This window comes from Phascolarctos cinereus, unplaced genomic scaffold, assembly GCF_003287225.1.
Source record: "Phascolarctos cinereus isolate Bilbo 61053 unplaced genomic scaffold, phaCin_HiC Scaffold_726;HRSCAF=1367, whole genome shotgun sequence".
Taxonomy (NCBI): domain Eukaryota; kingdom Metazoa; phylum Chordata; class Mammalia; order Diprotodontia; family Phascolarctidae; genus Phascolarctos; species Phascolarctos cinereus.
Genome location: NW_027556098.1, coordinates 340,650,291 through 340,664,274, shown reverse-complemented (window position 1 = coordinate 340,664,274; position 13,984 = coordinate 340,650,291). Strand labels below are relative to the sequence as shown.

Here is a 13,984-nt window from a genome sequence, read left to right as displayed (position 1 = left end):
ATGGGGGCTATCTCACCTCCATATGTGTATCCTCATGCTTTGCATGTAATAAGCACATGATAAATGCTTTTTCATTCATTCATTTGTTGCTTTTCAATTCTTACCTTTTTTTTTAAAATTTATTTTGGCCTGTTTGGTTATTCTTTGCTCATTGATGTGTTACTTATGATTACCAGCAACTGACTGAGTGCCACGTTTACAGGGTGGAAGGAAAGTAGGTGGAGGGGAGGCTGCTGATGCATCTCTAAGAACTAGAGCCATAAAATGAAGTTAGCTGCTGTCATCAGTAACTTTTGGCTTCGTACCATATTAGTCCTGATTTAGATGGTTTTGTTGGAATCATAGACCCAAAATAGCCATTACTTATCAACATTGGAGGCTGTTTTAATCTAATTATTTGTTCTTCCCTGGTGGGGGTATTGAATGAGTTTTTACCCAAAATACCAGTGAAGGCTGAGAAGAAAATGTCAACCTTCGTGTGACTTCATGGAACTGAAAAGACCAAATTCATCCTCCCGTCCTAGACAAGGTGACTAGTCTCTGGAGCAAACCCAGCCATAACCCTACTGCCAGGGCTCAGCAGGGCCATAAACACAACCCTACTGGGACAAAGGATGAGATTTAAACATTCTTCATGCTGTAATAGGCATGGACAAAAGGCAGGAAATAGTCAGGCTGATTCCTGTTCTTAATTCAAGCCTCTATGAACACATGGCATGACAGTAACCTATAAGTGAAAAACCTCTACAGTTTCTGTTGAGGGTGGGGTTGGGGGTTGGGAGGGTGGGGTGGATGCTAATGTTAAGTTTCTTGTTTTTAATTTTCATTTCTGTTACTGTAATTGAACAGTGATTAGCTTTCACATTCAAAAAAGAAAATCTTGAGAAGTTTGGCCCAAAGATGAGAAAATATGACTTTCACTCCTATGCAGAAGTATGTTTTTTTGGGGGGTATAATAATAACAATAATATCTAATATTTACCATAGCACTTTAAGGTCTTACAAAGTGCTTTACATGTGTTTAATCATTTGATCCTCAAGACAATCCTGTAAAATTGGTGCTATTATTATCACCATTTTTACAGAGGAGAAAACTGAGGCAGAGGTTAAGGTCCAGTGTCACACAGCTAGTAAGTGTACGAGGCAGTATTTGAACTCAGATTGTTCTGACCCTACATTCTGCACTCTATTCATCGTGCCACCTAGTTATGGGTAGAAGATGTTGAATATACTGTCAGGCTTTGTTAGCGGTCTGATCAGTTTTGCTGAAATTATTTTTTTTCCCCTCTTTCTTTTTAATGCTTTGTTATAAGGGATGGCTCAATGGGTGGAGTAGCAGATGTGTTTGGAAATGCAGGTGATGCAAAAACAAAATGTAGCAATAAAAATATAAAAAAATAAAATTTTAAGAAGGATAAAACTTCACAGTTAACTGAGGGAACATTATTTTGGGTTAGTATGGGACCAGATAGTTTTTATATGTGTATACACACATATATGCATACATGCATATATGCACACATGTGAATGCACACAAGACTTCCTCTTTGCCAAAGGGTATGACTTACCCCATAGTATAATGACTAGATCCATTGGACTTGGAGTCAGGAAGACCTGGGTTTGAATCTTGCCTCAGATACTAATTGTCACTTAACCCCTCTCAGCCCTTGTTTCTTCATCTGCAAAATATATACCTAACTTATAGTGCTTATTATCAATACCTAAGAGAGCACCATAAATTTAGGACAGTAGATTAACCTCTACCATGCCCCTTTTATATAGTAGGTATGGTCCTGAAAAGACACAAGCAAATCCAAATTTTGTAAAGCAAGTCACATTTCAAATGTGCTAAGGCAGCTTGTGACTTCAAGGAGTCCTATGGTGAGCCTTTTCATTAGCAAAAGAAATTCTTTTTTAAAAGTAGACAATGTGACATCTGTAAATCTCATTTTTTCCATATGTTGGGTTTTCTTACGGTGAGGTATGCTATGATAAGGAGGCACCTACATTTGTATTCCCTAGGTGTTTTATTTACCTTGTTAGAGGCCTATAAAACTTCTAGTTACCAAAAAAAGCTTTTGTAGGTCTCCAACAAGGTCATTTTCAGGACAGCTGGAATATTATATTTCATCATATTATATATTCATATTAATAATTATATTCATTATAATATATGTGAAATATTTTGCACATTTCTTATAAAAGTAATAAAGCATCTCCCACTTTTCCAAATTTCAGTATCCTGGCTTTAATTATTTTGCCTTCATAGTTGTAAGAACTATCAAACCATAATAACACAAGTTGGCTTATTTTTTTCCACTTCAGGTGGTAAAAAGATATGTTTGAGTTATGCAAGCAATAAATTATGTCTGTAAGTGTAGTCTCTTTTTAAAACAATATTTTGCAACTTAAAGATACGTGTTATTGGCATAACAATGTCAGTGTTTCTCCATTGTCTCTGGAAAGAGAGCAGCTCTCTGCTAAGTAATGATTATATCACATATGCTACAGATTTCTTAGAATCAGGGCAAGTTAATTCATTTCCAGAGGAGTACAGATGTTGCTACATAAACACTCTCAGTGTTTGTAACTCAGCAGCGCAGTGGGGACAAGGGTAGGTGAGAATTTTCGAGACTCCAAGTATGGGGTGATAGTGAGGAAAACTTCAGATGTAGAACTCTTCTATTTCATGAGTTGGGGGTCCGGAGGACTCCACAGCAAGTTGTGGGAGGTTGTCACTAGTTTGCCTGATTTCTGAAGAGTGGGAAGCAGGGGGGTCAGAGGTCTCCTTGAGTGTGGAGGAGGATACGAAGGGAGAGACTGAGAACGATGGGGGAGAGCTGGACGACCCCTTGGTAAATGAGGAAAGGGAAGTGCAGGAGGCCTCTGCTGGCATGCTGCTTGAAGCAGATAGAGGCCTTCCTTTGGAGGCTCCCTGCTTTGGCTGATGGGGGTGACGTTTTCTTGGGGGGAGGAAAGTTTCCAAATTATTGCAAAACCCACTAGGAGCCGAATAAGCCGAGACCACAGACAAGTCCGAGAAGGAAAGCTTTAGGCCTGTGTCCACATCAGTTTCCTGGGCACCTTCTAAGTCATCAACAGACAGTTTGGGGTTCTGTTTCCATTCTGATGCCTCTTCTGCTGGGGAGCCTCTGCTTAATACCCACAGTGGTTCGGCCAAGGGCAAAGAGTCAGATTCAAGGGGAGCTCCTCCAGTGGGCAGACAAAACAGTGATTTGCTCCTCTGGAATGACCAGGGAGGGTGACGAGCGCTGCTGTTTCTGTGAGTCCGTCCTCCCTGACTCCCCGGCGGCAGGTCGGGCTGGTAGAGCCCGCTGGCTGGACCACCTGATCGCTGCTGCTGGCTGCTGCTGAGTGTGCGACTCCGTGGAATGAAGCTGGATGAAGGGATGAAGGAAGGAGTCTTCTCTGGGTAGAAGTGAAGTTTGCTGGCTTTAGAAGATTTTCTATATAAACTGTGCGCCTGTCAGGAAAACAGGGAATACTCCATTAATATGGGATTGTTCGTCTCTCGGTGGTGCATTTGCAAAGTTATACTTGCTATAAATCATTCTCTTGAATCATTGGAAAAGCCTAAAGGAACAGCATGACAACTCAATGGAAAAAGAATATAGTACTTAGATGTGCAACATTAATAATTAATAACATAATAAAACAATAATATCAATGAGCAATAATATTAATAATTTAAGTACATTGTACTTATGTCAGCAAAAAAACCTACCAAATTCTATAGGAAAGCTCAATCTAGCCCAAGCATCAAAAATCCTCACTAAGACTACTTTATAAACTATATGGACTAGTCCAAACTCACGGTGAAGTGAAATGTATCAAAAAAGGAGATTTTGCCCTTTTTGAACAATAAATTCATTTAAATACCAGAGAAGAGTGCAGTGTTGCTCCCAGAGAAGGAAGAACCTATTTTCTTTCTTTCCAGAGACATCTTAATATTAGTGAAAGGAGAAATGGATTTGGTGTCAGAGGAGGGGAGATTCAAATCTAGGTCTGCTTACTCACTACCTGTATGACCTAAGGTAAATATTACTTAACCTCTCTGGGTCTCAGTTTTGTTATCTAAAATAGAGAGGGGCGGCTAGGTGGCACAGTGGATGGAGTCAGGAGGACCTGAGTTCAAATGTGACAGACACATAACATTCACTAGCCATGTAACCCTGGGCAAGTCACTTAACCTCATTGCCTCATTAAAAAAAAAAAAAATGGGGAAGGGGGTGTGCAACATGATCTATTGAGTTCTTTCCATCTATAAATCTATGACCCTAGGAACCCAGGAAAATGATGAAGTAGTAGTAGTAGTAGTAGTAGTAGTAGTAGTAGTAGTAGTAGTAGTAGTAGTAGTAGTAGTGCTAGTAGTAGCAGTGAGAAATGAAGGAGGGCAAAACGGAGTTAGATTATAGAGACTGGTGAAAACTACCTACATGACCTTGGAGAAGTCACTTAAACTTGCTGGGCCTTAGTCTTGTGAGTCAAATAAGGAGGTTGGATAAGATGGCCTTTGAGGTCCTTTCCAACTCTATAAGGCAGGGGACATAGGGAAGCCTTGGCGGCTCAACCCCATACCCCCTGTCCTTAGGTGTTACAGCACATATGGAGAAAGTTAGTAACATCTCATATTCCCCTGGATTATAGAAATGCGTGCATGTAGTTTTTGGTTGGATCAAATTGGAAAGGCCCAGACTTAAACCAGCCAGCTCAATTTTAAAGCCCATGTCAGAGTTAAAATAAAACCTTAGGGTTTGCCACAACTGGGAAGGCTAAATGAGCCCTGAAATGAGTAAAGCACGATTAAGAAAAAAAAATTAGCTAAAATTTCATGAATCTCTCCCCAGAAGCCTACAAACAATTAGGAGATATTGATTGTTCTCTCTCTAATACCCCATCCACTTTTTATGGTAACTGGACTGTCCAGTAAGCTATGGGAGTCATTAACTACCAGGCTGAATCCCAGCCACCACAGATTCTCTTCAGGGATTGGGCATTTGCCTCTCCTTTAGTTCTGTTTCCTGTACTTCTGTTTTCGGTCCACTGCTTTCAGAAATTCAGAAAAGAAACCTGCTCCTTACTGTTGCTTGGAATCTAAAAGCCTTGCTTTAAATGCAGTGGCCACTTGGACCCTCCTGCCCTAGCTTTCTCCCTATTGTACACCCAGAGTCTAGCACACCTGACACATAGTAAGTACGTCATAAATGCTTATTGATCGACTGATTGTATATTTCTGCCACTCCATGCAGGACCCTCACAGCAGGACTGGGCAGAATGGTTCTCTCTGTGCTTTGGCTCCTGATTTATGAAGTACTGGCAGTAATAACTTAGTCTGGGTAACTTACACGGTCCCTTATAGCTCTTTAACCTTTGACCCAAAGCTTTACAAAGCACTTTCCTCAAAACATCCCTGTGATGTACAAGCAGTCGCCTTTCACAGCAGAAGAAAGTGAAACTCAGGTGAAATGGCTCACTCAGGGTCACTCAACTAGGATATGTGATAGAGCTGAGATTTGAACTCGCTTCTCCTGGCTCCCAGTCCAGTGCCAATAAACCTCACTGCCTCTAATAGTAATAGCTCCCATTGATAGAAAGTCTTGAAGCTTATAAAAAGAGTTAGTATGGCATAGGGGATAGAGAACAGCACCAGAGTCACAAAGACCTCAGTTCAAATCCTGACTTTGACATATACTAGCTATTTGACCATGTTAATTGACAAGTCAATTAACATCTCAGTGCCCTAGGGAATTCTCTGAGATTATAAGGAATTCCATTTTGACATAAGGGGTATCAAACACCCACATGCGGTCTACCATATCCCTAGCACTAGAACCAGATTAAAAAAGTAATTAGGAAATATTTAACAAAATAAATGAAAACACAAAAAAGCAGATAATATTAATATGTGGTTTTCTAAGTCAATATGCAAACTTCAGGGACCTCATGTACAGTGTAGTGGCCCCCTTTCGATCTGAGTTTGTTACCACCACCCAATGTAAACCATGTGATAGATACATCCAGACTTAAAATTGATATTTAGAAATAATATTGGTACTATGTTTTATCCTTCTCTGACATTAAGACTATATTTGTGATATAAAAGGAGCTTGGTAAAGTGCTTTCTTTCTCAATTTTTGAGAATAATTTGTATGATCCAGGTATTAATTTTTCTTTAAAATTTTGATACAATTCTCAAAATTCATTAGGCCAGGACTTTGCCCCCAAAGCCCCCCCCCCTTGTTAGTCCCTTTACAGCTAATTCTATTTCCTTTATGAAACTGGATTAAATATTGCTACTTGGAGATCTGCTAATTTAGATATTTTGTATTTTGAAGGTATTCTTCTATGTCTTATGTGTTCTTGGTTTTGTTGGCATGTAACTCTGCATAGAAGGTTCTGATAGCTCTTTTTATTTCCCCTGGTTTTGTTGTGATTATGATTTGTTCATTTAAAAAGATTTTGTTGAGCCCTGTGTTATTTCGCCTCTTTTTAGTGTTTCTACTGTCAGACTCTTTTCATACTGACTTGGATTTATTGATGGAGTGGGCCTTAGGTATAAAAACATGGCTTATTGGCTAGGGCACAAATATAACCTTTGCTATATTAGTATTATTGTTCCCATTTCACAGAGGGGAAAACAGAGGTAAAGTGAAATTTCATGATTGCACTGATAAAGGTTGGAGCAAGGAATTGAATTCAATCCCCTAAATTCTATTTCCAGAGCTATTTCTGCTTCAACACACTATCAGTGTTGATATGCAATGTTTCTTGGCATCTGATGGATTGAAAACCTCTACTAGTACTCTAGACATCAGAGAGTACCCAGCTACAATTAGGCAGGAGGCTGTTTTTGTCCCAAACACAGCCCTGGTGTAATCTCAGGAAAAGACTTCATTTGCAGGCACTGAGGAGACACATCCCTGACAATGGTGTCAGAAAACCCGTGGCAGAAGACAGTCACCTCTGTAGGCAAGAGTCGACGAATGTGTTCACTAGAAAATGAGGCAAGTCAGGAGGACTGAGCAGGTACAGGCAATGGTACTGTGACTGACAGGGAGACAAAACTGTAGCTTGAACCCGAGACCGGAGGAGGCATGAGTGATGGCATATTGAGAGTGTGAGCCCAGGTAGTTGTGTGTTGGAAAACAGTCAGGAAAAATGCCATGTACTGGAGACAGAAAGTGAGACTGTTTTCAGGAGCTCTGGTGGTCATTCTGTGAAGAGGAGTTAGCATGACCACTAGGACAAGTGTGGAGGTGTGCTCTTTCCGCATTAAATCCTGAGTTAAGAAGGTAGCTAACATGGGAGGCTGAGATCAGTGCCTTTCACACACAGCAACAGCAATACTGGGGAGCCACGATATGCGTGGAGAATAGAGAATGCCTAGGGGACAGAAGAAGATCCAGACCTCAGGATCTGAGTGAAACCAATGGCAACTGTCTGAATTTAGGCGTGGATGTGAGACAGATAGGATGTTCTGGCCGAACCCATTAACTAAATAATGGTGGAAATCAATGGGGAAATTATTTTGTTTATAAAAATTCATTTTACATGGGAGGTTTTAGGAGCACATCTGTCTCACAAAGTGAGTCGCGCCATGTGTAGGAATGCAAGCTATGACTTCCTTGCACCTCCCGTCAACTTACCACTGGACCACCTCGTGTCTTTACTGGCAAGATCTGAGGCCTTACAATCCATTCTGAAGTGAATAACACCTGAGTTCTCTGTGATTCAAAAGCTCTTTTCCTTCCAAGTTTCACCAGTGTGTATTGCTGCTGCCTAGGTCCAGGCCACTCACAGAAGTAATCCTTACCCCCACTTCACTGCAGCTGAAATCTTTATTCAGATTTAATCAGGTTTCACTTCCATAGCAACTTTCCCCTGCTTCCTCGTGTCCTGTTTGCTCAGCCCCAGGGATTTCCTAATGCTGCAGTCAAACACCTCTTTCCCCTCACACTGGGGACATCTGGCCACATTTTCAGCTCCTTATAGAGGCTTCCCATCAATCACAGGGCTCTCTGTGTATTCCCTCCATGATCCCATTTTGACCCTGTCTAATACTCTCCCTGACTGAACAGGCACTCACATCTACTCAGTCACCTTTTCTTTCAGCTGGGCTATGTTTAGCCTGGAGCGGACTGGATCTTCAAGTACTTGAAGAACTGTCGTGTGGAAGACAGATTAAACTCATTCCATTTTGGCCCCTGGTTCTATAGAACTAGCAGCAGGGAGGGGAAATTACTGAGTTGAGGGAAGATTTAGGTTTGATGAAAAACCAAACCAAAACAACATATAAATAAACACAAACAAAAACCAAACAAACAACCCCTGCCTCCCAAAATCCTAACAATGAAAGCAGTCCAAAAATTGAATGGCCTATTTTGGAAGGTAGTGAGCTCTCCTTCACTTAAAGTCTTCAAACAAAGCCTGAATGATCACTTTTTGACATAGAAGGTGCATAAAATATTAGCTAGGTATGCCTTGTCCACTTATCCCAACGGTCCATACATGCCTATGCTTGTTGGGGATGGTATATAGGATTCTTGGTCCAATATGACTTGACCTAGATGGAATTTGATATCCCTTCCAACTTCGAGACTCTGCGACTTTATTCTCCATTGTTCCCCTTCTCCCATGCCATGTCACACAATTCTCACTGAAATTTTACTGACAGTCACCTAAAGAAGTAAGGGTGGCTAGATGGTGCAGTGGATAGAGCACTGGGCTGAGAATCAGGAAGACACATCTTCCTGAGTTCAAATCCGACCTCAGACATTTACAGTGACCCTGGGCAAGTCATTTAACTCTGTTTACCTAAGTTCCTCATCCATAAAATAAGCTGGAAAAGGAAATGGCAAACCACTCCAGTATCTTTGCTAAGAAAACCCCAAATGGGATCACAGAGTCGGACATGACTGAAAAACAACTGAACAATGAAGTAAAGCAATAAAATTAGGGAATTTTTAAAGATATTTTATGTGATATGCCCCCCAGGTGCAGTTAAACAGGATTTACTGGTCAATCACCCAGCATTTATTAAAAAGCCTACTGTAATGCCAGGTACTGCATTAAGTACTGGGAATATATTTCTCGCCTAGGTAAGAAGAGGCTTCAGGGTGTTGATGAATCCAGGTCTACAAGTACGTAAGATGTGTTGGCTACAGCTGGTTAAGTAAAGGATGAAGAAGGAGCCGAAGGTGGGTCCTGATAAGCATGCCAATAATGCTGTCAAGGTGGCACCTTTGGGTTTCGCATGTGACAGTTTGCTTTCATCTGTTTTATGGTCACAGATGACTCCAAACCCTGGCTAGAGGCAGCATTGGAAATCCGGAGCAAATAGTCACTCCGCTAAGGGACATATCTATGCAGGGAAAACCTCAGCCTTCTTTCTCACTTCTAGTGAGCATGCAATTTTTCCACATAGGTAAATCTCTCTAATCGCTACTGCTCTTCATTGCCTCTGAAATCATTTTTATTTACTTTATAGATAGTTGGTTCATCTTCATCTTGTAGCTTCTCTGACTTTCTTCAAGGTTCAGTTCAAATCCCATCTTTTTATAGGTGATCTTCCCTCTCAAATTGCATTCCATTTACTCTGTATATATCTTGTATGTAGAGTGGTTTCTACGTTTTCTCCTCCATTAGAATATGAATTCTTTACACACTGTATAAATCTTTTATGTACCTGCATATTTTCTTCCCCATTTGAATATAAACCCCTTGAAGAAAAGGACTGTGTTTTTGCCATTCTTTATATTCCCAGTGCTTAACATATTGCCTGGCACATGGTTGTTGTTATTGGTCGTCCTTCGTTTTCGAAGAGGACCCGTGACATCATGGGTGATGTCTTGACTTGTGCATAAATTGTATTAAAATGAGGCAGAGCTGCACAAAGTCATCAGCCTCACTTTCTCTTCCTGTTATCAAAGTCCAGTGGCAAGACAAAAGTTAAGACACCTGGCACTGATCCAGGGTGCCGTGGATGACCTTGGCATCTTCGATGTCTGGCCAAGCTCTAAGAGCTCCACAGCACCTGCTTCAGCCACCTTCATGGCCATTGGAACAAATTGTTATCTTCCACCCATTCTGCCAATGCAAGTCTTCACATACTTGCTGCAGACACCCCCTAACTCACAGACAGGTTTGAGTCCTGTTGTTTACCCTCAGCCTGGTTTATCTGCTGACACAGTTTATTGGAGTGTGGCTGCTGTGCATGCTATATCTTCTTGAAGCCACAGGTGAGAGCTGGGTGACTGGTGGACATCAAAGGTGGATGAGCAGCCCTGAAAAGGTCTTGGCAAGCCCTTACACTACATGTACTAGTTCTCCTGAACACCCCCATATGACCCTGGCACATATGTCTGGTCCACTGTAAGTGCCTAATAACTGTGTGTTGACTAACTGCATTTAATTTTCTAAGTATATATTGTTTTCCCCCAATAAAATGCAAGGACCTTGAAAGCAGAAACTGTTTTGTTTTTGTCTCTATATGCTCAGGATTAGCGCAGTGCTTGGCACATAGTACGTGTTTAGTAAAGAATGAATGCTTTGACTACACATGTGTAACCTATATTGAACTACTTGCCTTCTCAATGAGGAGGTTGGGGAGAGAGGAAGGGAGAGAATTTGGAACTCAAAGTTTTAAAAACGAATGGTAAAAATTGTTTTTGCATGTAACTAGGGAAAAATAAAAATAAATTACTAAAAAAAGAATGAATACTTGTTGAATTAAACTGTTGTGCTCATGGGTCTATTATAGTATCAGATGCCTTTGTAAGGTCATTGCATTTGGTGATATCTCTTTCCTGTACTTTTCCTGTGTCTGACACATCATAGCAAAGAAAAGTTCTGCAGTACTATAATATAATTAAAAACAACACTTAAATTTCAGTAGCTCATAGCTGGAGATTTTGTTTAAGTGATTCAAAAGGACTCTGCTAGGTCTTGACAGCAATGGAAAGAGATGAGAAAATAGAACGGTTGTTTCAGTTGGCTTTCTGGCCTTTGTTCTTGAAGACAGTAATGAGAGTATCATCAAAATCTTTCCACAGAGCACTTGGGCAACGTACAAAAGCTGACAAATTCTTGACTTGCCAAGTCGATCATTTCATCATTTGGAATGTAGAGGAAATGAAAAAAAGGAACCCACAAGGAGGAGGTGAGTGGTTAAAAAAACCAAAAACAAAAAATGAGGTAAGGGAAACTTTCTGAGGCTGAGCTTGTCTTCAAGGTCAGGATAGATAAGGAGAGGATTTCTAAGAGCAGTCTGACATTGACCTAAGAGGTGAGGAAAACAGATCTCAGAGAGATCAAAGATAGGGTACAAAGGATCTCATGGTCTGAAGCTCCAAAAGGGAAATTGGATCAAGAGGGGTTTGAAACTCTTCACGGAATAACCATTCTTGATGAAATTCTGATGATATTGGACAGGATTTGTGATTTAGGTCAGAGTTGGACAGGATGACATCCAAATTCCTCTCTGTTTTTCAGTATTTCAATAAATCCCTGATCTCATCAATATGAAGATCCCTCTCCCCTGAACCAACAGAAATCAGAACTCATTCGCACCTCTGCATCTTGCGTGATTCTTATCATTGCATTCATAAAGCCTCCCCAAAGGATTCTCCCAATCTTCTGGGTTTTCCGCTTATTCCTTTAATATAAAAAGAAGTTTAATGATATCTTTTGTCTTTATATCACCTACATTTTCCCACTGTTCCTCTTCTCCTCCCTAAAATCTCTTCTTTATAATAAAGACTGAAAAATGAGAAAGGAAAAAAAATTCAGTAAAACTGACCAACCTATAAAAGAAGCTTGATGTTATCTGCGATACTCCATGCTCACAGTCCCTTCACCTCTGCAAGAAGGGTGGAGGGAAAGAGGTATTTTCTCAAATCTTCTCTGGGACTGGTTTGTTCATAAACATGTAGATGGTAAATTGGATAGTGTTGGACTTGGAGTTAGGAAGATTGAAGTTCAAATCTGACCTCAGATTTACTAGCTGTGTGAACTCTGGGCAAGTCACTTAACCTCTGTCTGACTTGGCTGCCCCATCTGTAAAATGAGGATGTTAATGAAGAGTTAACATTTTTGTGTATGACTATGACAGAGAGCTAACATAAAGGAAAGTAATTCATGTTGACCCACAAGGTTGCAGAACAGGAAAAGGAGGCAATAGAATTGTAGGACTGTACAAGAGACCTCTGGATGTTGTTAAAATCAGAATGTCTTCAGGATGAGAAAAAGGACTTGCATCAATATTATGTCAAATGGGAAAAATGTTCGATAAAGAGAAGTCAGAGCTGTTTGATCACGTATAAAAATTGGGGTGATTTAAGGGAATTTTGTAGTCTCACGGGATACTCACTTGCATGTATTTAGCCTATATAGTTATGTATTCTGGCTACTGTATATGACAATCACTAAACTTCACATTAACTTGAGATAATTTCTGACCCTGATTTTTACAATCCAACAATAATAGCACCTACCTGCTAGGGTTGTTGTGAAGAAAAAAATGAAGCAGTATTTGTAAAATGCTCTGCAAAGCTTAAAGCTCTATATAAATGCTAGCTATTATTACACAGCATTTAGTTTCTGTTGTTTTATTTTTCTTTCCATTTATATTGCTGTAGTCATTGTGTAAATTTTTCTCCTGGTTCTACTTACTTCACTTTGCACTAATTCACGTAAATCTACCATGCTCCTCTGAATTAACGATAGTCATAATTTCTTATAACGCAGGAGTATTCTGTTCCATTCATGTCCCACAAGTCATATAGGCCTTCTCCAAAGAGATGGGCACCTACTTTATTTTCAGTTCTTTACTACTATAAAAGTTCCACAATAAATATTTTGGTGTCTGTGGAGGCTTTCTTTTTCACATTGGCCTCTTTGGGATGTATACCTAGCAGTGGAAACTCTAGGTCAAAGGTCCGTGCACAATTTAGCTACTGTCTTCACCTAATTCCAAATTGCCTTCCAGAATGAGGGACCAATTCTCTTTTGATATTTTGTGCAACCCTCAGGGCTCTCATTTTCACTCTGTGTTTGATCCACCTCCTGTTCTAGTTATCCATATCCAAGTAATATCTTTTATGTCATGTTGGCATAGAAGGCATCACTGGTAATGTGCTGCCTGTTTACTATCTGCCATATATCTTTTCATTGCCCCTTGAGTCGCTGCAATCGTGAACCCTGAATCCATGTCTTGTAGTTATCCCTTGGCATGCCATCATTTAAAAATATGCTTTTGCTACAGCAAACACCTTGGTCTGACCAAAAGCCCTCAGTAGTCTCCCAAGCACAACTAGTGCAGTCTTCCTCCTCTTAAAGTGTAGGCTCTCATTGTTTATCTCTAGTATTTATCCCAGGTCCCTCTTGAGTCTATGCAAATTAGCCCACCTTCTTCAAGTATAGGCTATCTGGCTATATGGGGTACTTCTAAAGGCAATATCCAGTGACAGGTTTTGGCCATTAGACCCATGATCCTAGCAGTTCCAAATACCATTTAAAGTAAAAATATGTGTTGTGTGTGTGTGTGTGTGTGTGTGTGTGTGTGTGTGTGTGTGTGTGTGTGGGAGTGGGGTGGGGAGATGGCATGTATGTAAGGGAGATTTTGAACCTAGTTGGACAGATCAGAACTCAAGGAGTCCTAAATGTGTCCCACTTCCTTGGTATGCTCCAGATCATTAAAAACAGCCTGAGACTTGACATGCCAACCTGACTTTGGACAGATCCAAAGGGATCTGGGGGCATTGGGGCTGTCACCAAATGAGCAAGTGCCAGAATAATATGTACATCTGCCAAAGTTGACTTGGAGGACTCCTAGTACGGGTTGGAATAAGTTTGATGAGGAAGGGGTGCCTGAATGTTATATATTTATAGAAGGGAAAAAAATTATTCATGATTTCAGCTTGGCTAAGTAAGTCACAGGGTTTCCAGAAAAGGAAGACTTTGTGCA

General features: G+C 40.4%; 1 protein-coding gene across 1 annotated transcript in view; it reads right to left on the bottom strand.

Moving 5' to 3' along the window:
* Window positions 1–2,223: 2,223 nt before the first annotated feature.
* FAM124A (family with sequence similarity 124 member A) overlaps window positions 2,224–13,984 on the bottom strand; it is a 104,918-nt gene continuing 93,157 nt past the window's right edge. Inside the window, 1 exon segment of the mRNA XM_020969997.2 lies at window positions 2,224–3,484. Within this exon segment, the coding sequence (XP_020825656.1) occupies window positions 2,666–3,484 (819 nt within the window). The 3' untranslated portion in view covers window positions 2,224–2,665.